We start from the raw sequence: 24298 nt of genomic DNA, 5'->3' as shown, positions 1-24298 counted from the left end.
CCGCCTGCGGCCTCACGTTGCTAAGGCCGGCCTGGGGGCGGCCCGGGGCCTGCAGGAGGGGGAGCGGCAGCTGCGGGGGTCCGCTGCCGGATTCCCCTCGGCTGGCGCCGGCGGCATGCAACTTGTCTTCTTCTCCTTCTCTGCCTTTTCCCTTTGCCCCCTTTTGCTTTCCTTTGCCTTTCTTTTCTTTGCCTTGCTTCTCTTTTCTCTTCCTTTCCTTCTCTCTTTCTCTCTTCCCCTTCACATTTCCCTTTCTCTTTCCTTTCATTTCTTACTTTCTTCCCCTCCTCTCCCCTCCCTTCCCTTTGCTTTCTGTCCACACTCAGTCTGCACATCTCCAATGGACATGCCTGGAGAAGATCACCTACGCAGGCAATAAATGGCTTGTGCTCTGCTTCACTGCTTTGTGCTCTTGAAAGACACTCATTTGTTTTGCCCTTTCCTAACCCCCAAGTATCAGGAGGGCCCGGCTGCCTTTGCTGCGGAGCCTTATCACCCCACAGTCTGAAGACTTGGGGGAAAAGCTCAGCAGCTACGTAGCTGCCAAGGCAAGATTTCATGCCCTGGCCTTCATACAGCCCGGCTCTCCCCGCTCTGCTCTGCGCTCCTGCCATCCCCTGCAGCCCCTGTGCTGCCACAAACATGAGCGCGGCTCGGGCCCAACGCCCTCCCTGCTGCACGCCCTCTCACGGCCCCATGTGCTGCACCCACACCACTGCCCCAGCCCCGCAGCCCTCCTGCCCACAGCGCAGCCCCACGCACCGGGCTCGGCCCCAGCCCCCAGCAGCTGATGGAGGTGACTCAGCCCCCGCTGCATCCACACCCAAACCTAACACGCACTAACCGCTCCTCAATACTCCGTTTCCCTCCTTGGCAGCCAGCTCCTTGGCTGCACGCAGCCCGACAATCCGCTCTTTCCCCTTCAGCAGGGCAGTAGGCAGGCAGGCGGGCAGGCAGGCAGGCAGCAGAAGGCAGTGCCGTGTAGCACGCTGGACCCAGTGCACCGTGCAGGCTCCTTCGTGGAAGGAGGAACACGCCGACGCGCCAAGCCAAAATGGCAGGCAGACACTCTTGACGTGCAGCCTCTCCTCTGCTCTCCTCTCCTCTCCTCTCTCGGGCTCCGGCTCAGCAAGGTGCCCGCGCAGCACTCAGACGCTCAACACGCGGCGCTGCCCATGACGCGCTCAAAGCCATTGCAGCTGAAGCAGCGCAGCACGGCTCGCTGCCCTCCCGGCTCACGCCTGAGCTCTGGGCCCGAGGCGCGCTCACCTGCAGCCCTCCCGCTGCCCTCTCCTCCTGCCCCACTCCCAGCGCTGCTCTTCACACCAGCCCACCCGCACTTGAACTCCTTGCGGCTCAACAGGAGCCTGACGTGCAGGCCACGGCTGCCCGCAGCTGCAGCTGGCCTTCCCAGGGCAAGCAGGAACAGTCAGTGCTACACAAGGCTGAAAAAGCCACCAGGCAAGCTGGAGAGACAAGCTCAAGGGGCTGAGTGCAGGGACACCTTGCTTCCTCGCGCGCTGCTTCCTCTCCTTTTGTTGCTCTCAGGCCTCACAGAGCAAGCTGATGCTCACACGCTTCGCTAGCACTTACGCTTTGGCTGAAAGGCCACCACTTGGCAAGACCAACATGGAAACGCGGGAAAAGCAGCTCCATCTCCACGGAGGGACGTGAAGCCGGCCGGTTCATCGCCCTGCCACTGCCAGCCCAAGCCAGGCATGTTTGGACCAGCTACTGAAAGAGGCAGCACCAGGTGTAAAAGGTTGCTTTCCCTTTTATTTTAAACAAAGGGATTTGGGTTGCCTTTTGTAGATATGTCAACAGAAAATAAAATAGCCTGGATACCGCTCATGACCAACCACATGCGGTAAGTTCACCTCATCATCAACATTCTGAAACAGCTATCGAGCTGAAGGACCCTGAAGGAATGCAGCGTCCCCAGCTCTTGCCACACATGAGATCCCGCACAGGCAAAGTCCGATTTGTTTGTCACGCATCAGAAGCCCTTCCAGCTTCCTCAGTTCCTCTCCAATGTCCGGGCAAGGGAAAGCACGGCCACGCCACAAAACCAGACGTACAGTGCGCTGCCTTTGGAGCACCTCTCAGCAAGCATTCCCGCTGCTTCCTTTGGCCTTTGAGGCTTAGCGCTCAAGCCCTCACCGTTTCTTTTTGCTTTCCTTCTTGGCTTTCTTGCTTAGCTGTGCAGCACTTGCCTTTGGTTTCTTCACCGTCTCCCAAGTCTTAGACTCCAAGCCGTCCCAGTCCTACAGGAATCAATTCACAAACAGTCAGGGAACTTTCTGACAATTGCCTGACAGCTCGCTTTGGGAGCTCAAGACACCTGACTGGGCAGCTTTGGGTGCCACTGCTGCACACTGCCTTCCTGACATCAGGGCACAACAGAAACTCCACCTCTCTCTTGTTCCCCAAACTCCCACGGAAGCTACAGTCTACAGGCCTTGCCTGCAAGGCAGTCCCTGCACAGGGGGACGCCCTGCCTGCCACTCACAGCCCACAGAAGCAGCAGCACCAGCAGCACCAGCACCAGCACCACGATAAGATGAGCTTGCACCTCCAGGCTCCTTGCGTGCCACCAGGAACAGCACGCACGCCCAAGGAAGGACAGAACAAACTGCCGCACTCTCAGCAATGCCGCGGCGCGCTACCGTAGGCCACGGCTCCAGCTGCTTCCCTCCCAGCCCATTTCCTCTGCATTTCTATCAACCTCTATCAAACAGAGCGCTACTTACTGTCTCTGGGCGCTTGGGAACTGGCAGGGTTATGGCCAGCACGCACACAAGCTGCAAAACGGCTCCAAAGAAGAGGCCGGAGCGCAGCACGTTCTCCATCAGCGTGGGCTCAGGGATCTCACGGGGCGAGAAATGCAGTTCAGCGGCCATAGCGCAGACAGCCTGCTGCTCTGCTGCTCTCCAGGAGGCTGCTTTCTACAAGGGGGAAACGAGAGCCATCATTCCATTCGTGCGCTCCGACGCTGTGACTTCCTGCTAGCAAAAACTCCCAGCCTGACTCACAGACGTGCTCTGAACATATCCTTGGTCTTCCGACCCAACCACAAGCAGGGATGCCAAACTTGCATTTCAGCAACAGCTGAACACGCAAGAATCAACTTCTTCCTGAGCTTGATCACACACGCACGACCACTGTCTCATGAACACTAACAACAAGAGTATTCATACCATCACTTGCACATTTGCATCTACCTGGCTACGTACGTGTTCACGGCCTTGCTGCTGCTGTGCCGGACGGCACCAAGCACAGCAATAAAGCACGCAGAAAGCCCATCTGCTCAGGACAGGGGGATGAGCTGGGCTCACGCCTAAGCACTGCTTACTGCAAAGGAAGGCACACCTACCTGGCAACGGCCACGCAGGATGCTCGAGACACAGTCACACACTGTTCTCCTGAGGCCCAACACAAGGTTGCAGCCACTCACACTCTGCTCCTCGACGGTCTGCAACACAAAAGTCACAAGCTGCAAATTCAATCCATCCAAGATGCCACTGGGCCTCCGTGCTCACGGCACTCGCACTCATGTCTTCGCACCATCAATCAGCCGTGTGCTTACCGAGTGAGCGCTGCTCACCTCCACCTGACACCAGCAATCGACCCCTAACTGTCAAGTATGAACAGGAACCTATGCCTAACACTAAAAGACTACAACTAACCTATGCCTAACTCAAGAACAGGAACCTATGCCTAACACTAAAAGACTACGAGTAACCTATGCCTAACTCTAAAACATGAACAATAACCTACTCCTAACACTAACACTAAACTTAACACTAAAATCAACAAGAAAAACAGGGACGGGGACATAACAGGTTGAAGATGGAGCTGGGGGCCCGCAGAATTGGCTCCAGAGGAGGAGCTGATGGAAACTAATGCCACCCAGCTAATGCTGGGGGCGGGGGCCGCGCAGCGGATAGGGAGCCGAGCGCCTGGACCAGCGGCGGTGGGACGGCGCCGATGCGGGGCCTGGCACGGTGGTGTGGTGCCAGGCCAGCTGTGCCGCAGGCGGATCCACCTCCATGGGCTCATCCGGAGGTGGATCCACCTCCATGGGCTCCACGGAGGTGGTCACAGCGCTGGTCCAGGCGCGATGGAAACGCACTCTCTTTTCCTTCCTCCTCCGCTTGATCTTAAAGGCGGCCCCCCTCCTCCTCTTCGCTTCTGGGGCCCCCAGCTCTCCCTTCCTATTGGAAATTGGGCAAGCTTCGCCCCTCGCTCTCTTTGCTCCTGACATGGCTGCCAGAGCTCTCAGAGGCGAGTGCGTTGGCCGGGGCAGCGGTGACCAAGGTGACGGCTGTGATGCGGCGAAGGTTCTAAAATGGCAGCCGCACTGCTGGCCATGGCGTTCCACATAGCATGAGGAGGGGGCTGCAGGACAGGGCACGGGACGGCAGCTAGAAGGCACCCCCTGTGCCCAGCGGGCAGCCCTTCTCTCCGGCAAGCAAGAGGCCACAGAGGAGCCGGCCCCGAGAAAAGGGCCCTCGGCCTCCTTCATCCTCTCCCTTCTTCCACACGGGAATCTCTTGGGGCTGGCACACGCAGCACACAGCGCCATGTTCAGGGGCCTCCCGAGCCCAGCGCCAACAACAGCACGCTCCAAAGCGCACCTCACCACGCCTGCCTCCTGGCACACACAAGCTCCGCTTTCCACCTTAGCATCCAGCGCCTCTTCTTGCGCCTCACGGCTGGGGATTCAACCATTCCCTACCAGAAATACCGCCAGCTGCATTGTCATTACAATCACTCTGACTCCATTCCAAACCCGCGCACAATGCTGGCACACACACACGGGGCCACCCTGGCTCAGCCATGCTTCGCGGGGACCCACACAACAGCATGAGCAAAGCACGCAGAAACGTGCCGCGCTCCTGACTGATGCCAGTCTGAAAATCTCCCTCTCCCTCCCCCCCAGCCTACTAAGGCAGCACTTCTCCCAAGCAACAAACACAATCACACACAACTGCAGCCCTGCCTCGTCCCGACAACGGACGTCCACAGGAAGCACATCTTCACAAACCTTCTTCCAGCTCCGCGCCCTCCGGCCAACACAGCACCCGGGCGCCTTGCTCCACTGCCCGCCCGGGCTTTGTGGCCACAACTAGGCCCTACGGGGCCTCCTCCTTCACACGCCCGAAACACCAACAAAGCTCCGCACTCGCACGGCCTTCCCTGAGAGGAAGCTGCCCCCCGACCCCGCACCACTCGCCAGCGCCGCACGCATCGCCTCTGCGTGCCGGCAGCACCGCCAGCTCCTCCCCCGAGCGCCCCTCCATGCCCCCGCACCGAGGCCCGACCCCGCTCCCAGCACACAGCCCGCTCCTCCCGGCCCCGCTCACCGGCCCGGCGCCGCCATGCCGCGCTGCCCCGGAAGTGCTCTCCGCCGCCACGAAGCACTTCCTGCCCCGGCCCTACCAACCGCCTGCGGCCTCACGTTGCTAAGGCCGGCCTGGGGGCGGCCCGGGGCCTGCAGGAGGGGGAGCGGCAGCTGCGGGGGTCCGCTGCCGGATTCCCCTCGGCTGGCGCCGGCGGCATGCAACTTGTCTTCTTCTCCTTCTCTGCCTTTTCCCTTTGCCCCCTTTTGCTTTCCTTTGCCTTTCTTTTCTTTGCCTTGCTTCTCTTTTCTCTTCCTTTCCTTCTCTCTTTCTCTCTTCCCCTTCACATTTCCCTTTCTCTTTCCTTTCATTTCTTACTTTCTTCCCCTCCTCTCCCCTCCCTTCCCTTTGCTTTCTGTCCACACTCAGTCTGCACATCTCCAATGGACATGCCTGGAGAAGATCACCTACGCAGGCAATAAATGGCTTGTGCTCTGCTTCACTGCTTTGTGCTCTTGAAAGACACTCATTTGTTTTGCCCTTTCCTAACCCCCAAGTATCAGGAGGGCCCAGCTGCCTTTGCTGCGGAGCCTTATCACCCCACAGTCTGAAGACTTGGGGGAAAAGCTCAGCAGCTACGTAGCTGCCAAGGCAAGATTTCATGCCCTGGCCTTCATACAGCCCGGCTCTCCCCGCTCTGCTCTGCGCTCCTGCCATCCCCTGCAGCCCCTGTGCTGCCACAAACACGAGCGCGGCTCGGGCCCAACGCCCTCCCTGCTGCACGCCCTCTCACGACCCCATGTGCTGCACCCACACCACTGCCCCAGCCCCGCAGCCCTCCTGCCCACAGCGCAGCCCCACGCACCGGGCTCGGCCCCAGCCCCCAGCAGCTGATGGAGGTGACTCAGCCCCCGCTGCATCCACACCCAAACCTAACACGCACTAACCGCTCCTCAATACTCCGTTTCCCTCCTTGGCAGCCAGCTCCTTGGCTGCACGCAGCCCGACAATCCGCTCTTTCCCCTTCAGCAGGGCAGTAGGCAGGCAGGCGGGCAGGCAGGCAGGCAGCAGAAGGCAGTGCCGTGTAGCACGCTGGACCCAGTGCACCGTGCAGGCTCCTTCGTGGAAGGAGGAACACGCCGACGCGCCAAGCCAAAATGGCAGGCAGACACTCTTGACGTGCAGCCTCTCCTCTGCTCTCCTCTCCTCTCCTCTCCTCTCCTCTCTCGGGCTCCGGCTCAGCAAGGTGCCCGCGCAGCACTCAGACGCTCAACACGCGGCACTGCCCATGACGCGCTCAAAGCCATTGCAGCTGAAGCAGCGCAGCACGGCTCGCTGCCCTCCCGGCTCACGCCTGAGCTCTGGGCCCGAGGCGCGCTCACCTGCAGCCCTCCCGCTGCCCTCTCCTCCTGCCCCACTCCCAGCGCTGCTCTTCACACCAGCCCACCCGCACTTGAACTCCTCGCTGCTCAACGGGAGCCTGACGTGCAGGCCACGGCTGCCCGCAGCTGCAGCTGGCCTTCCCAGGGCAAGCAGGAACAGTCAGTGCTACACAAGGCTCAAAAAGCCACCAGGCAAGCTGGAGAGACAAGCTCAAGGGGCTGAGTGCAGGGACACCTTGCTTCCTCGCGCGCTGCTTCCTCTCCTTTTGTTGCTCTCAGGCCTCACAGAGCAAGCTGATGCTCACACGCTTCGCTAGCACTTACGCTTTGGCTGAAAGGCCACCACTTGGCAAGACCAACATGGAAACGCGGGAAAAGCAGCTCCATCTCCACGGAGGGACGTGAAGCCGGCCGGTTCATCGCCCTGCCACTGCCAGCCCAAGCCAGGCATGTTTGGACCAGCTACTGAAAGAGGCAGCACCAGGTGTAAAAGGTTGCTTTCCCTTTTATTTTAAACAAAGGGATTTGGGTTGCCTTTTGTAGATATGTCAACAGAAAATAAAATAGCCTGGATACCGCTCATGACCAACCACATGCGGTAAGTTCACCTCATCATCAACATTCTGAAACAGCTATCGAGCTGAAGGACCCTGAAGGAATGCAGCGTCCCCAGCTCTTGCCACACATGAGATCCCGCACAGGCAAAGTCCGATTTGTTTGTCACGCATCAGAAGCCCTTCCAGCTTCCTCAGTTCCTCTCCAATGTCCGGGCAAGGGAAAGCACGGCCACGCCACAAAACCAGACGTACAGTGCGCTGCCTTTGGAGCACCTCTCAGCAAGCATTCCCGCTGCTTCCTTTGGCCTTTGAGGCTTAGCGCTCAAGCCCTCACCGTTTCTTTTTGCTTTCCTTCTTGGCTTTCTTGCTTAGCTGTGCAGCACTTGCCTTTGGTTTCTTCACCGTCTCCCAAGTCTTAGACTCCAAGCCGTCCCAGTCCTACAGGAATCAATTCACAAACAGTCAGGGAACTTTCTGACAATTGCCTGACAGCTCGCTTTGGGAGCTCAAGACACCTGACTGGGCAGCTTTGGGTGCCACTGCTGCACACTGCCTTCCTGACATCAGGGCACAACAGAAACTCCACCTCTCTCTTGTTCCCCAAAATCCCACGGAAGCTACAGTCTACAGGCCTTGCCTGCAAGGCAGTCCCTGCACAGGGGGACGCCCTGCCTGCCACTCACACCCCACAGAAGCAGCAGCACCAGCAGCAGCACCACGATAAGATGAGCTTGCACCTCCAGGCTCCTTGCGTGCCACCAGGAACAGCACGCACGCCCAAGGAAGGACAGAACAAACTGCCGCACTCTCAGCAATGCCGCGGCGCGCTACCGTAGGCCACGGCTCCAGCTGCTTCCCTCCCAGCCCATTTCCTCAGCATTTCTATCAACCTCTATCAAACAGAGCGCTACTTACTGTCTCTGGGCACTTGGGAACTGGCAGGGTTATGGCCAGCACGCACACCAGCTGGAAAACGGCTCCAAAGAAGAGGCCGGAGCGCAGCACGTTCTCCATCAGCGCGGGCTCAGGGATCTCACGGGGCGAGAAATGCAGTTCAGCGGCCATAGCGCAGACAGCCTGCTGCTCTGCTGCTCTCCAGGAGGCTGCTTTCTACAAGGGGGAAACGAGAGCCATCATTCCATTCCTGCGCTCTGACGCTGTGACTTCCTGCTAGCAAAAACTCCCAGCCTGACTCACAGACGTGCTCTGAACATATCCTTGGTCTTCCGACCCAACCACAAGCAGGGACGCCAAACTTGCATTTCAGCAACAGCTGAACACGCAAGAATCAACTTCTCCCTGAGCTTGATCACACACGCACGACCACTGTCTCATGAACACTAACAACAAGAGTATTCATACCATCACTTGCACATTTGCATCTACCTGGCTACGTACGTGTTCACGGCCTTGCTGCTGCTGTGCCGGACGGCACCAAGCACAGCAATAAAGCACGCAGAAAGCCCACCTGCTGAGGACAGGGGGATGAGCTGGGCTCACGCCTAAGCACTGCTTACTGCAAAGGAAGGCACACCTACCTGGCAACGGCCACGCAGGATGCTCGAGACACAGTCACACACTGTTCTCCTGAGGCCCAACGCAATGTCGCAGCCACTCACACTCTGCTCCTCGACGGTCTGCAACACAAAAGTCACAAGCTGCAAATTCAATCCATCCAAGATGCCATCGGGCCTCCGTGCTCACGGCACTCGCACTCATGTCTTCGCACCATCAATCAGCCGTGTGCTTACCGAGTGAGCGCTGCTCACTTCCACCTGACACCAGCAATCGACCCCTAACTGTCAAGTATGAACAGGAACCTATGCCTAACACTAAAAGACTACAACTAACCTATGCCTAACTCGAACAGAAGAACAGGAACCTATGCCTAACACTAAAAGACTACGAGTAACCTATGCCTAACTCTAAAACATGAACAATAACCTACTCCTAACACTAACACTAATCTTAACACTAAAATCAACAAGAAAAACAGGGACGGGGACATAACAGGGTGAAGATGGAGCTGGGGGCCCGCAGAATTGGCTCCAGAGGAGGAGCTGATGGAAACTAATGCCACCCAGCTAATGCTGGGGGCGGGGGCCGCGCAGCGGGTAGGGAGCCGAGCGCCTGGACCAGCGGCGGTGGGACGGCGCCGATGCGGGGCCTGGCACGGTGGTGTGGTGCCAGGCCAGCTGTGCCGCAGGCGGATCCACCTCCATGGGCTCATCCGGAGGTGGATCCACCTCCATGGGCTCATCCGGAGGTGGATCCACCTCCATGGGCTCCACGGAGGTGGTCACAGCGCTGGTCCAGGCGCGATGGAAACGCACTCTCTTTTCCTTCCTCCTCCGCTTGATCTTAAAGGCGGCCCCCCTCCTCCTCTTCGCTTCTGGGGCCCCCAGCTCTCCCTTCCTATTGGAAATTGGGCAAGCTTCGCCCCTCGCTCTCTTTGCTCCTGACATGGCTGCCAGAGCTCTCAGAGGCGAGTGCGTTGGCCGGGGCAGCGGTGACCAAGGTGACGGCTGTGATGCGGCGAAGGTTCTAAAATGGCAGCCGCACTGCTGGCCATGGCGTTCCACATAGCATGAGGAGGGGGCTGCAGGACAGGGCACGGGACGGCAGCTAGAAGGCACCCCCTGTGCCCAGCGGGCAGCCCTTCTCTCCGGCAAGCAAGAGGCCACAGAGGAGCCGGCCCCGAGAAAAGGGCCCTCGGCCTCCTTCATCCTCTCCCTTCTTCCACACGGGAATCTCTTGGGGCTGGCACACGCAGCACACAGCGCCATGTTCAGGGGCCTCCCGAGCCCAGCGCCAACAACAGCACGCTCCAAAGCGCACCTCACCACGCCTGCCTCCTGGCACACACAAGCTCCGCTTTCCACCTTAGCATCCAGCGCCTCTTCTTGCGCCTCACGGCTGGGGATTCAACCATTCCCTACCAGAAATACCGCCAGCTGCATTGTCTTTACAATCACTCTGACTCCATTCCAAACCCGCGCACAATGCTGGCACACACACACGGGGCCACCCTGGCTCACCCATGCTTCGCGGGGACCCACACAACAGCATGAGCAAAGCACGCAGAAACGTGCCGCGCTCCTGACTGATGCCAGTCTGAAAATCTCCCTCTCCCTCCCCCCCAGCCTACTAAGGCAGCACTTCTCCCAAGCAACAAACACAATCACACACAACTGCAGCCCTGGCTCGGCCCGACAACGGACGTCCACAGGAAGCACATCTTCACAGAATCACAGAATGGCCCAGCTTGGAAGGCACCTCAAGGATCATGAATCTCCAAGCCCCCTGCCACATGCAGGGCCACTAGCCTTCATGTTTAATACCAGACCAGGCTGCCCAGGGCCCCATCCAATCTGGCCTTGAACACCTCCAGGGATGGGGCATCCACCACCTCTCTGGGCAGCCTGTTCCAGCACCTCACCATTCTCATAGTAAAGAACTTCCCCCTGATACCCAACCTAAATCTTCCCCCCTTCAACTTAAAACCATTTCCCCTTGTCCTGCAGTTATCTACCCTTGTAAAGAGTTGACTCCCCTCCTGTTTGTAGGCTCCCTTTAGGTACTGGAACGCTGCAATGAGGTCACCCCGCAGCCTTCTTTTCCCCAGGCTGAACAAGCCCAGCTCCCTCAGCCTGTCTTTGTAGGGGAGGTGCTCCAGCCCTCCAATCATTTCTGTGGCCCTCCTCTGGACCCTCTCCAACAGCTCCCTGTCTTTCTTGTACTGGGGGCTCCAGACCTGGACACAGTACTCCAGAGGGGCCTCACAAGAGCAGAGTAGAAGGGGACAATCACCTCCCTGTCCCTGCTGGCCACCCCTCTTCTGATGGAGCCCAGGATGCCACTTGCTTTCTGAGCTGCAAGGGCACACTGCTGGCTCATGTTAAGCTTTTCATCCATCAGGACCCCCAGGTCCTTCTCTGCAGGGCTGCTGTCAAGGACTGAATGCGTACAAGTCCATGGTGCCAGATGGTGTGCATCCCAGGATTCTGAAGGAGCTGGTTGAGGTAATTGCTGAGCTGCTCTCCATCATATTTGACAAACCTTCTTCCAGCTCCGCACCCTCCGGCCAACACAGCACCCGGGCGCCTTGCTCCACTGCCCGCCCGGGCTTTGTGGCCACAACTAGGCCCTACGGGGCCTCCTCCTTCACACGCCCGAAACACCAACAAAGCTCCGCACTCGCACGGCCTTCCCTGAGAGGAAGCTGCCCCCCGACCCCGCACCACTCGCCGGCGCCGCACGCATCGCCTCTGCGTGCCGGCAGCACCGCCAGCTCCTCCCCCGAGCGCCCCTCCATGCCCCCGCACCGAGGCCCGACCCCGCTCCCAGCACACAGCCCGCTCCTCCCGGCCCCGCTCACCGGCCCGGCGCCGCCATGCCGCGCTGCCCCGGAAGTGCTCTCCGCCGCCACGAAGCACTTCCTGCCCCGGCCCTACCAACCGCCTGCGGCCTCACGTTGCTAAGGCCGGCCTGGGGGCGGCCCGGGGCCTGCAGGAGGGGGAGCGGCAGCTGCGGGGGTCCGCTGCCGGATTCCCCTCGGCTGGCGCCGGCGGCATGCAACTTGTCTTCTTCTCCTTCTCTGCCTTTTCCCTTTGCCCCCTTTTGCTTTCCTTTGCCTTTCTTTTCTTTGCCTTGCTTCTCTTTTCTCTTCCTTTCCTTCTCTCTTTCTCTCTTCCCCTTCACATTTCCCTTTCTCTTTCCTTTCATTTCTTACTTTCTTCCCCTCCTCTCCCTTCCCTTCCCTTTGCTTTCTGTCCACACTCAGTCTGCACATCTCCAATGGACATGCCTGGAGAAGATCACCTACGCAGGCAATAAATGCCTTGTGCTCTGCTTCACTGCTTTGTGCTCTTGAAAGACACTCATTTGTTTTGCCCTTTCCTAACCCCCAAGTATCAGGAGGGCCCGGCTGCCTTTGCTGCGGAGCCTTATCACCCCACAGTCTGAAGACTTGGGGGAAAAGCTCAGCAGCTACGTAGCTGCCAAGGCAAGATTTCATGCCCTGGCCTTCATACAGCCCGGCTCTCCCCGCTCTGCTCTGCGCTCCTGCCATCCCCTGCAGCCCCTGTGCTGCCACAAACACGAGCGCGGCTCGGGCCCAACGCCCTCCCTGCTGCACGCCCTCTCACGACCCCATGTGCTGCACCCACACCACTGCCCCAGCCCCGCAGCCCTCCTGCCCACAGCGCAGCCCCACGCACCGGGCTCGGCCCCAGCCCCCACCAGCTGATGGAGGTGACTCAGCCCCCGCTGCATCCACACCCAAACCTAACACGCACTAACCGCTCCTCAATACTCCGTTTCCCTCCTTGGCAGCCAGCTCCTTGGCTGCACGCAGCCCGACAATCCGCTCTTTCCCCTCCAGCAGGGCAGTAGGCAGGCAGGCGGGCAGGCAGGCAGGCAGCAGAAGGCAGTGCCGTGTAGCACGCTGGACCCAGTGCACCGTGCAGGCTCCTTCGTGGAAGGAGGAAGACGCCGACGCGCCAAGCCAAAATGGCAGGCAGACACTCTTGACGTGCAGCCTCTCCTCTGCTCTCCTCTCCTCTCCTGTCCTCTCTCGGGCTCCGGCTCAGCAAGGTGCCCTCGCAGCACCCAGACGCTCAACACGCGGCGCTGCCCATGACGCGCTCAAAGCCATTGCAGCTGAAGCAGCGCAGCACGGCTCGCTGCCCTCCCGGCTCACGCCTGAGCTCTGGGCCCGAGGCGCGCTCACCTGCAGCCCTCCCGCTGCCCTCTCCTCCTGCCCCACTCCCAGCGCTGCTCTTCACACCAGCCCACCCGCACTTGAACTCCTCGCGGCTCAACGGGAGCCTGACGTGCAGGCCACGGCTGCCCGCAGCTGCAGCTGGCCTTCCCAGGGCAAGCAGGAACAGTCAGTGCTACACAAGGCTGAAAAAGTCACCAGGCAAGCTGGAGAGACAAGCTCAAGGGGCTGAGTGCAGGGACACCTTGCTTCCTCGCGCGCTGCTTCCTCTCCTTTTGTTGCTCTCAGGCCTCACAGAGCAAGCTGATGCTCACACGCTTCGCTAGCACTTACGCGTTGGCTGAAAGGCCACCACTTGGCAAGACCAACATGGAAACGCGGGAAAAGCAGCTCCATCTCCACGGAGGGACGTGAAGCCGGCCGGTTCATCGCCCTGCCACTGCCAGCCCAAGCCAGGCATGTTTGGACCAGCTACTGAAAGAGGCAGCACCAGGTGTAAAAGGTTGCTTTCCCTTTTATTTTAAACAAAGGGATTTGGGTTGCCTTTTGTAGATATGTCAACAGAAAATAAAATAGCCTGGATACCGCTCATGACCAACCACATGCGGTAAGTTCACCTCATCATCAACATTCTGAAACAGCTATCGAGCTGAAGGACCCTGAAGGAATGCGGCGTCCCCAGCTCTTGCCACACATGAAATCCCGCACAGGCAAAGTCCGATTTGTTTGTCACGCATCAGAAGCCCTTCCAGCTTCCTCAGTTCCTCTCCAATGTCCGGGCAAGGGAAAGCACGGCCACGCCACAAAACCAGACGGACAGTGCGCTGCCTTTGGAGCACCTCTCAGCAAGCATTCCCGCTGCTTCCTTTGGCCTTTGAGGCTTAGCGCTCAAGCCCTCACCGTTGCTTTTTGCTTTCCTTCTTGGCTTTCTTGCTTAGCTGTGCAGCACTTGCCTTTGGTTTCTTCACCGTCTCCCAAGTCTTAGACTCCAAGCCGTCCCAGTCCTACAGGAATCAATTCACAAACAGTCAGGGAACTTTCTGACAATTGCCTGACAGCTCGCTTTGGGAGCTCAAGACACCTGACTGGGCAGCTTTGGGTGCCACTGCTGCACACTGCCTTCCTGACATCAGGGCACAACAGAAACTCCACCTCTCTCTTGTTCCCCAAAATCCCACGGAAGCTACAGTCTACAGGCCTTGCCTGCAAGGCAGTCCCTGCACAGGGGGACGCCCTGCCTGCCACTCACAGCCCACAGAAGCAGCAGCACCAGCAGCACCAGCAGCAGCACCACCATAAGATGAGCTTGCACCTCCAGGCTCCTTGCGTGCCACCAGGAACAGCACGCACGCCCAAGGAAGGACAGAACAAACTGCCGCACTCTCAGCAATGCCGCGGCGCGCTACCGTAGGCCACGGCTCCAGCTGCTTCCCTCCCAGCCCATTTCCTCAGCATTTCTATCAACCTCTATCAAACAGAGCGCTACTTACTGTCTCTGGGCACTTGGGAACTGGCAGGGTTATGGCCAGCACGCACACAAGCTGCAAAACGGCTCCAAAGAAGAGGCCGGAGCGCAGCACGTTCTCCATCAGCGTGGGCTCAGGGATCTCACGGGGCGAGAAATGCAGTTCAGCGGCCATAGCGCAGACAGCCTGCTGCTCTGCTGCTCTCCAGGAGGCTGCTTTCTACAAGGGGGAAACGAGAGCCATCATTCCATTCGTGCGCTCCGACGCTGTGACTTCCTGCTAGCAAAACCTCCCAGCCTGACTCACAGACGTGCTCTGAACATATCCTTGGTCTTCCGACCCAACCACAAGCAGGGACGCCAAACTTGCATTTCAGCAACAGCTGAACACGCAAGAATCAACTTCTCCCTGAGCTTGATCACACACGCACGACCACTGTCTCATGAACACTAACAACAAGAGTATTCATACCATCACTTGCACATTTGCATCTACCTGGCTACGTACGTGTTCACGGCCTTGCTGCTGCTGTGCCGGACGGCACCAAGCACAGCAATAAAGCACGCAGAAAGCCCACCTGCTGAGGACAGGGGGATGAGCTGGGCTCACGCCTAAGCACTGCTTACTGCAAAGGAAGGCACACCTACCTGGCAACGGCCACGCAGGATGCTCGAGACACAGTCACACACTGTTCTCCTGAGGCCCAACGCAAGGTCGCAGCCACTCACACTCTGCTCCTCGACGGTCTGCAACACAAAAGTCACAAGCTGCAAATTCAATCCATCCAAGATGCCATCGGGCCTCCGTGCTCACGGCACTCGCACTCATGTCTTCGCACGATCAATCAGCCGTGTGCTTACCGAGTGAGCGCTGCTCACTTCCACCTGACACCAGCAATCCACCCCTAACTGTCAAGTATGAACAGGAACCTATGCCTAACACTAAAAGACTACAACTAACCTATGCCTAACTCGAACAGAAGAACAGGAACCTATGCCTAACACTAAAAGACTACAACTAACCTATGCCTAACTCAAGAACAGGAACCTATGCCTAACACTAAAAGACTACGAGTAACCTATGCCTAACTCTAAAACATGAACAATAACCTACTCCTAACACTAACACTAAACTTAACACTAAAATCAACAAGAAAAACAGGGACGGGGACATAACAGGGTGAAGATGGAGCTGGGGGCCCGCAGAATTGGCTCCAGAGGAGGAGCTGATGGAAACTAATGCCACCCAGCTAATGCTGGGGGCGGGGGCCGCGCAGCGGGTAGGGAGCCGAGCGCCTGGACCAGCGGCGGTGGGACGGCGCCGATGCGGGGCCTGGCACGGTGGTGTGGTGCCAGGCCAGCTGTGCCGCAGGCGGATCCACCTCCATGGGCTCATCCGGAGGTGGATCCACCTCCATGGGCTCATCCGGAGGTGGATCCACCTCCATGGGCTCCACGGAGGTGGTCACAGCGCTGGTCCAGGCGCGATGGAAACGCACTCTCTTTTCCTTCCTCCTCCGCTTGATCTTCAAGGCGGCCCCCCTCCTCCTCTTCGCTTCTGGGGCCCCCAGCTCTCCCTTCCTATTGGAAATTGGGCAAGCTTCGCCCCTCGCTCTCTTTGCTCCTGACATGGCTGCCAGAGCTCTCAGAGGCGAGTGCGTTGGCCGGGGCAGCGGTGACCAAGGTGACGGCTGTGATGCGGCGAAGGTTCTAAAATGGCAGCCGCACTGCTGGCCATGGCGTTCCACATAGCATGAGGAGGGGGCTGCAGGACAGGGCACGGGACGGCAGCTAGAAGGCACCCCCTGTGCCCAGCGGGCAGCCCTTCTCTCCGGCAAGCAAGAGGCCACACAGGAGCCGGCCCCGAGAAAAGGGCCCTCGGCCTCCTTCATCCTCTCCCTTCTTCCACACGGGAATCTCTTGGGGCTGGCACACGCAGCACACAGCGCCATGTTCAGGGGCCTCCCGAGCCCAGCGCCAACAACAGCACGCTCCAAAGCGCACCTCACCACGCCTGCCTCCTGGCACACACAAGCTCCGCTTTCCACCTTAGCATCCAGCGCCTCTTCTTGCGCCTCACGGCTGGGGATTCAACCATTCCCTACCAGAAATACCGCCAGCTGCATTGTCATTACAATCACTCTGACTCCATTCCAAACCCGCGCACAATGCTGGCACACACACACGGGGCCACCCTGGCTCACCCATGCTTCGCGGGGACCCACACAACAGCATGAGCAAAGCACGCAGAAACGTGCCGCGCTCCTGACTGATGCCAGTCTGAAAATCTCCCTCTCCCTCCCCCCCAGCCTACTAAGGCAGCACTTCTCCCAAGCAACAAACACAATCACACACAACTGCAGCCCTGGCTCGGCCCGACAACGGACGTCCACAGGAAGCACATCTTCACAGAATCACAGAATGGCCCAGCTTGGAAGGCACCTCAAGGATCATGAATCTCCAAGCCCCCTGCCACATGCAGGGCCACTAGCCTTCATGTTTAATACCAGACCAGGCTGCCCAGGGCCCCATCCAATCTGGCCTTGAACACCTCCAGGGATGGGGCATCCACCACCTCTCTGGGCAGCCTGTTCCAGCACCTCACCATTCTCATAGTAAAGAACTTCCCCCTGATACCCAACCTAAATCTTCCCCCCTTCAACTTAAAACCATTTCCCCTTGTCCTGCAGTTATCTACCCTTGTAAAGAGTTGACTCCCCTCCTGTTTGTAGGCTCCCTTTAGGTACTGGAACGCTGCAATGAGGTCACCCCGCAGCCTTCTTTTCCCCAGGCTGAACAAGCCCAGCTCCCTCAGCCTGTCTTTGTAGGGGAGGTGCTCCAGCCCTCCAATCATTTCTGTGGCCCTCCTCTGGACCCTCTCCAACAGCTCCCTGTCTTTCTTGTACTGGGGGCTCCAGACCTGGACACAGTACTCCAGAGGGGCCTCACAAGAGCAGAGTAGAAGGGGACAATCACCTCCCTGTCCCTGCTGGCCACCCCTCTTCTGATGGAGCCCAGGATGCCACTTGCTTTCTGAGCTGCAAGGGCACACTGCTGGCTCATGTTAAGCTTTTCATCCATCAGGACCCCCAGGTCCTTCTCTGCAGGGCTGCTGTCAAGGACTGAATGCGTACAAGTCCATGGTGCCAGATGGTGTGCATCCCAGGATTCTGAAGGAGCTGGTTGAGGTAATTGCTGAGCTGCTCTCCATCATATTTGACAAACCTTCTTCCAGCTCCGCACCCTCCGGCCAACACAGCACCCGGGCGCCTTGCTCCACTGCCCGCCCGGGCTTTGTGGCCACAACTAGGCCCTACGGGGCCTCCTCCTTCACACGCCCGAAACACCAACAAAGCTCCGCACTCGCACGGCCTTCCCTGAGAGGAAGCTGCCCCCCGACCCCGCACCACTCGCCGGCGCCGCACGCATCGCCTCTGCGTGCCGGCAGCACCGCCAGCTCCTCCCCCGAGCGCCCCTCCATGCCCCCGCACCGAGGCCCGACCCCGCTCCCAGCACACAGCCCGCTCCTCCCGGCCCCGCTCACCGGCCCGGCGCCGCCATGCCGCGCTGCCCCGGAAGTGCTCTCCGCCGCCACGAAGCACTTCCTGCCCCGGCCCTACCAACCGCCTGCGGCCTCACGTTGCTAAGGCCGGCCTGGGGGCGGCCCGGGGCCTGCAGGAGGGGGAGCGGCAGCTGCGGGGGTCCGCTGCCGGATTCCCCTCGGCTGGCGCCGGCGGCATGCAACTTGTCTTCTTCTCCTTCTCTGCCTTTTCCCTTTGCCCCCTTTTGCTTTCCTTTGCCTTTCTTTTCTTTGCCTTGCTTCTCTTTTCTCTTCCTTTCCTTTTCTCTTTCTCTCTTCCCCTTCACATTTCCCTTTCTCTTTCCTTTCATTTCTTACTTTCTTCCCCTCCTCTCCCTTCCCTTCCCTTTGCTTTCTGTCCACACTCAGTCTGCACATCTCCAATGGACATGCCTGGAGAAGATCACCTACGCAGGCAATAAATGGCTTGTGCTCTGCTTCACTGCTTTGTGCTCTTGAAAGACACTCATTTGTTTTGCCCTTTCCTAACCCCCAAGTATCAGGAGGGCCCGGCTGCCTTTGCTGCGGAGCCTTATCACCCCACAGTCTGAAGACTTGGGGGAAAAGCTCAGCAGCTACGTAGCTGCCAAGGCAAGATTTCATGCCCTGGCCTTCATACAGCCCGGCTCTCCCCGCTCTGCTCTGCGCTCCTGCCATCCCCTGCAGCCCCTGTGCTGCCACAAACACGAGCGCGGCTCGGGCCCAACGCCCTCCCTGCTGCACGCCCTCTCACGACCCCATGTGCTGCACCCACACCACTGCCCCAGCCCCGCAGCCCTCCTGCCCACAGCGCAGCCCCATGCACCGGGCTCGGCCCCAGCCCCCACCAGCTGATGGAGGTGACTCAGCCCCCGCTGCATCCACACCCAAACCTAACACGCACTAACCGCTCCTCAATACTCCGTTTCCCTCCTTGGCAGCCAGCTCCTTGGCTGCACGCAGCCCGACAATCCGCTCTTTCCCCTCCAGCAGGGCAGTAGGCAGGCAGGCGGGCAGGCAGGCAGGCAGCAGAAGGCAGTGCCGTGTAGCACGCTGGACCCAGTGCACCGTGCAGGCTCCTTCGTGGAAGGAGGAAGACGCCGACGCGCCAAGCCAAAATGGCAGGCAGACACTCTTGACGTGCAGCCTCTCCTCTGCTCTCCTCTCCTGTCCTCTCTCGGGCTCCGGCTCAGCAAGGTGCCCTCGCAGCACCCAGACGCTCAACACGCGGCGCTGCCCATGACGCGCTCAAAGCCATTGCAGCTGAAGCAGCGCAGCACGGCTCGCTGCCCTCCCGGCTCACGCCTGAGCTCTGGGCCCGAGGCGCGCTCACCTGCAGCCCTCCCGCTGCCCTCTCCTCCTGCCCCACTCCCAGCGCTGCTCTTCACACCAGCCCACCCGCACTTGAACTCCTCGCGGCTCAACGGGAGCCTGACGTGCAGGCCACGGCTGCCCGCAGCTGCAGCTGGCCTTCCCAGGGCAAGCAGGAACAGTCAGTGCTACACAAGGCTGAAAAAGTCACCAGGCAAGCTGGAGAGACAAGCTCAAGGGGCTGAGTGCAGGGACACCTTGCTTCCTCGCGCGCTGCTTCCTCTCCTTTTGTTGCTCTCAGGCCTCACAGAGCAAGCTGATGCTCACACGCTTCGCTAGCACTTACGCGTTGGCTGAAAGGCCACCACTTGGCAAGACCAACATGGAAACGCGGGAAAAGCAGCTCCATCTCCACGGAGGGACGTGAAGCCGGCCGGTTCATCGCCCTGCCACTGCCAGCCCAAGCCAGGCATGTTTGGACCAGCTACTGAAAGAGGCAGCACCAGGTGTAAAAGGTTGCTTTCCCTTTTATTTTAAACAAAGGGATTTGGGTTGCCTTTTGTAGATATGTCAACAGAAAATAAAATAGCCTGGATACCGCTCATGACCAACCACATGCGGTAAGTTCACCTCATCATCAACATTCTGAAACAGCTATCGAGCTGAAGGACCCTGAAGGAATGCGGCGTCCCCAGCTCTTGCCACACATGAAATCCCGCACAGGCAAAGTCCGATTTGTTTGTCACGCATCAGAAGCCCTTCCAGCTTCCTCAGTTCCTCTCCAATGTCCGGGCAAGGGAAAGCACGGCCACGCCACAAAACCAGACGGACAGTGCGCTGCCTTTGGAGCACCTCTCAGCAAGCATTCCCGCTGCTTCCTTTGGCCTTTGAGGCTTAGCGCTCAAGCCCTCACCGTTGCTTTTTGCTTTCCTTCTTGGCTTTCTTGCTTAGCTGTGCAGCACTTGCCTTTGGTTTCTTCACCGTCTCCCAAGTCTTAGACTCCAAGCCGTCCCAGTCCTACAGGAATCAATTCACAAACAGTCAGGGAACTTTCTGACAATTGCCTGACAGCTCGCTTTGGGAGCTCAAGACACCTGACTGGGCAGCTTTGGGTGCCACTGCTGCACACTGCCTTCCTGACATCAGGGCACAACAGAAACTCCACCTCTCTCTTGTTCCCCAAAATCCCACGGAAGCTACAGTCTACAGGCCTTGCCTGCAAGGCAGTCCCTGCACAGGGGGACGCCCTGCCTGCCACTCACAGCCCACAGAAGCAGCAGCACCAGCAGCACCAGCAGCAGCACCACCATAAGATGAGCTTGCACCTCCAGGCTCCTTGCGTGCCACCAGGAACAGCACGCACGCCCAAGGAAGGACAGAACAAACTGCCGCACTCTCAGCAATGCCGCGGCGCGCTACCGTAGGCCACGGCTCCAGCTGCTTCCCTCCCAGCCCATTTCCTCAGCATTTCTATCAACCTCTATCAAACAGAGCGCTACTTACTGTCTCTGGGCACTTGGGAACTGGCAGGGTTATGGCCAGCACGCACACAAGCTGCAAAACGGCTCCAAAGAAGAGGCCGGAGCGCAGCACGTTCTCCATCAGCGTGGGCTCAGGGATCTCACGGGGCGAGAAATGCAGTTCAGCGGCCATAGCGCAGACAGCCTGCTGCTCTGCTGCTCTCCAGGAGGCTGCTTTCTACAAGGGGGAAACGAGAGCCATCATTCCATTCGTGCGCTCCGACGCTGTGACTTCCTGCTAGCAAAACCTCCCAGCCTGACTCACAGACGTGCTCTGAACATATCCTTGGTCTTCCGACCCAACCACAAGCAGGGACGCCAAACTTGCATTTCAGCAACAGCTGAACACGCAAGAATCAACTTCTCCCTGAGCTTGATCACACACGCACGACCACTGTCTCATGAACACTAACAACAAGAGTATTCATACCATCACTTGCACATTTGCATCTACCTGGCTACGTACGTGTTCACGGCCTTGCTGCTGCTGTGCCGGACGGCACCAAGCACAGCAATAAAGCACGCAGAAAGCCCACCTGCTGAGGACAGGGGGATGAGCTGGGCTCACGCCTAAGCACTGCTTACTGCAAAGGAAGGCACACCTACCTGGCAACGGCCACGCAGGATGCTCGAGACACAGTCACACACTGTTCTCCTGAGGCCCAACGCAAGGTCGCAGCCACTCACACTCTGCTCCTCGACGGTCTGCAACACAAAAGTCACAAGCTGCAAATTCAATCCATCCAAGATGCCATCGGGCCTCCGTGCTCACGGCACTCGCACTCATGTCTTCGCACGATCAATCAGCCGTGTGCTTACCGAGTGAGCGCTGCTCACTTCCACCTGACACCAGCAATCCACCCCTAACTGTCAAGTATGAACAGGAACCTATGCCTAACACTAAAAGACTACAACTAACCTATGCCTAACTCGAACAGAAGAACAGGAACCTATGCCTAACACTAAAAGACTACGAGTAACCTATACCTAACTCTAAAACATGAACAATAACCTACTCCTAACACTAACACTAAACTTAACACTAAAATCAACAAGAAAAACAGGGACGGGGACATAACAGGGTGAAGATGGAGCTGGGGGCCCGCAGAATTGGCTCCAGAGGAGGAGCTGATGGAAACTAATGCCACCCAGCTAATGCTGGGGGCGGGGGCCGCGCAGCGGGTAGGGAGCCGAGCGCCTGGACCAGCGGCGGTGGGACGGCGCCGATGCGGGGCCTGGCACGGTGGTGTGGTGCCAGGCCAGCTGTGCCGCAGGCGGATCCACCTCCATGGGCTCATCCGGAGGTGGATCCACCTCCATGGGCTCATCCAGAGGTGGATCCACCTCCATGGGCTCCACGGAGGTGGTCACAGCGCTGGTCCAGGCGCGATGGAAACGCACTCTCTTTTCCTTCCTCCTCCGCTTGATCTTCAAGGCGGCCCCCCTCCTCCTCTTCGCTTCTGGGGCCCCCAGCTCTCCCTTCCTATTGGAAATTGGGCAAGCTTCACCCCTCGCTCTCTTTGCTCCTGACATGGCTGCCAGAGCTCTCAGAGGCGAGTGCGTTGGCCGGGGCAGCGGTGACCAAGGTGACGGCTGTGATGCGGCGAAGGTTCTAAAATGGCAGCCGCACTGCTGGCCATGGCGTTCCACATAGCATGAGGAGGGGGCTGCAGGACAGGGCACGGGACGGCAGCTAGAAGGCACCCCCTGTGCCCAGCGGGCAGCCCTTCTCTCCGGCAAGCAAGAGGCCACACAGGAGCCGGCCCCGAGAAAAGGGCCCTCGGCCTCCTTCGCCCTCTCTCTCCTGCCACGTGGGAATCCCCTTCTGGTGCTGGGCCACGCAGCACACAACACTCAGGGCACGCTCAGGGATCTCCTGAGGTCAGCGCAAACAACAGCGCGCTCCAGATCAGACCTGACGGTGCCTGCCTGCGGGGAGACAGAAGCCCCGGCTTCCATTTCAGCACCCAGCGCCTCTTCCTGCGGCTCAAACAGTGAGCGTCTGGGCACTCAAACATTACTTACGTAAATACATCCAAGGGAGTTCTCAACAAAACTTTCTGAGTCTCTGAGGGAATACAGTATAGGGAACAAGCTTCCTCAGCAAGGCTGTTTGTTACTCGCCTCGCTTATAAAGCCCTGCAGCCTACATCAGCGGGGGCAGCTTCTGCCAGCTCCCACACAGCTTCTCTGCTTTGCACTTTCTCTTGGCAGGGGACGAGGGAAAACCAGGCTAACAGGCAGACACCTGATGCGGGACGCAGGCTGCCGTGCCTGCCGAGAGCAGCGGGAGCGCTACGGCCGTGCGCAGGAAGCTCTGGCTGCTGTGCTGAGACACGGCTGGGAAAGCACCTGCTCGCTCTTCTTGCCACCGTGGCTGCGTCCATACGGACCGAGCGGGGCTTTGTGCCAAACCAGCAAAAGCACAGCCTGCAGCGGCTGCGTGGGCCAACACGTTCACTGGGAGCTGCCCCCCACGGCACCCAGCTCGGCTCCTGACAGCACCTCCGATGCCGAACGCAGAATGGGAGCTTGCGCCAAATCAGCCCCAGCCTCTGCTCATACAACCAGAGAGCAGCCAAGGCTGGACAGGACCCACAAAGGCCACCGAGTCCAACTGTGACCAGCCCCACACACGAACGCTTGCTTCTAATGCAGCTCAAGGGTGGCATCCTATTGGCAACATAAAAACACACCAAGGCCTTCCCAACTTCAAGTGCTGCCAGCTACTGACACACACACACACACACACACACACACACTGAAATCCCTGACGCTGCTGGCTCAGAGGACCAGCTCAGAGAAGCGTTTGCCTGGGACGGATGGGCTGAGACTGGATCGAATCCTGCCTTTGAATTGGGACGCTGGACACAGCCTCACTGTGCGCCCAAAGACTAAGAACAGCGCCACCAAAGCGGGCAGAGACGCCACGCGCGCTCCTCACTGCTTGCCGCTTTCACATCTCTCTCACCCGCCCTCCCTCCCACCAATCCATCAGGGCAGCCCTTCCCAAGCAACAAACAGAATCACACAGAACTTCAGCCCGCACTCATCCCGCTCACTGACATCCAGAGCCAGGGACAAACCTTCAGCCGTGCCTGCTCCTCCCCCACTCAAACAGAGTACCAGGCACGTGCGTGGATCCACTCCTCGTCCAGCTTTGCTCGGCACAAATTCCAGCGGGGAGTCCTTATTCACACACCTGAAACACCAACGCACAACAGTGCATCAGAAAAGGCAATCAGAAAAGGAATCAGACTCCAGCCACGCTTTTCCGGCCGGCCGACGCCGCAGCCACAGGAGCCCATCGCCATCCTTGCTGCACCATCAGGCCCCGCCATCCGCAGCCTCCTGCCGGCGCACTCCGGGCCGAAAGCAAAACTCCACCGAGCGAGGCCAAAAGCCAAACTCGCCATCCGGACGGAGCCCCGCGCTTCCCC

The 24298-nt window shown here is 59.0% G+C and overlaps 2 protein-coding genes across 22 annotated transcripts in view; both read right to left on the bottom strand.

The window, feature by feature from the left end:
* Positions 1–24060, bottom strand: part of LOC125686119 (protein MANBAL-like) — a 50450-nt gene extending 26390 nt beyond the window's left edge. For 6 of the 21 annotated variants that reach the window (XM_048929799.1, XM_048929795.1, XM_048929786.1 and 3 more), the window contains exons 1-3: positions 23945–24060; positions 2751–3472; positions 2161–2264 (exon numbers count right to left, since the gene is read on the bottom strand). In XM_048929799.1, coding sequence (XP_048785756.1) covers positions 2161–2264; positions 2751–2900 — 254 coding nt within the window. In that variant the 5' untranslated portion in view covers positions 2901–3472; positions 23945–24060. The other 15 variants (XM_048929796.1, XM_048929797.1, XM_048929788.1 and 12 more) reach the window with 10 other exon arrangements.
* LOC125686123 (protein MANBAL-like) lies at positions 7612–8398 on the bottom strand. Its single transcript, XM_048929803.1, has 2 exons — positions 8197–8398; positions 7612–7719 (listed from the first exon to the last, which is right to left on the bottom strand). Exons 1-2 carry the CDS (start codon positions 8344–8346, stop codon positions 7612–7614), a joined length of 258 nt encoding a protein of 85 aa, XP_048785760.1. The 5' UTR covers positions 8347–8398.
* Positions 24061–24298: the final 238 nt, after the last annotated feature.

This window comes from Lagopus muta, chromosome 32 (genome assembly GCF_023343835.1).
Source record: "Lagopus muta isolate bLagMut1 chromosome 32, bLagMut1 primary, whole genome shotgun sequence".
Classification (NCBI taxonomy): Eukaryota; Metazoa; Chordata; class Aves; order Galliformes; family Phasianidae; genus Lagopus; species Lagopus muta.
The sequence above is the reverse complement of the archived record's forward strand: the minus strand, read 5'-3'. Positions and strand labels throughout refer to the sequence as shown.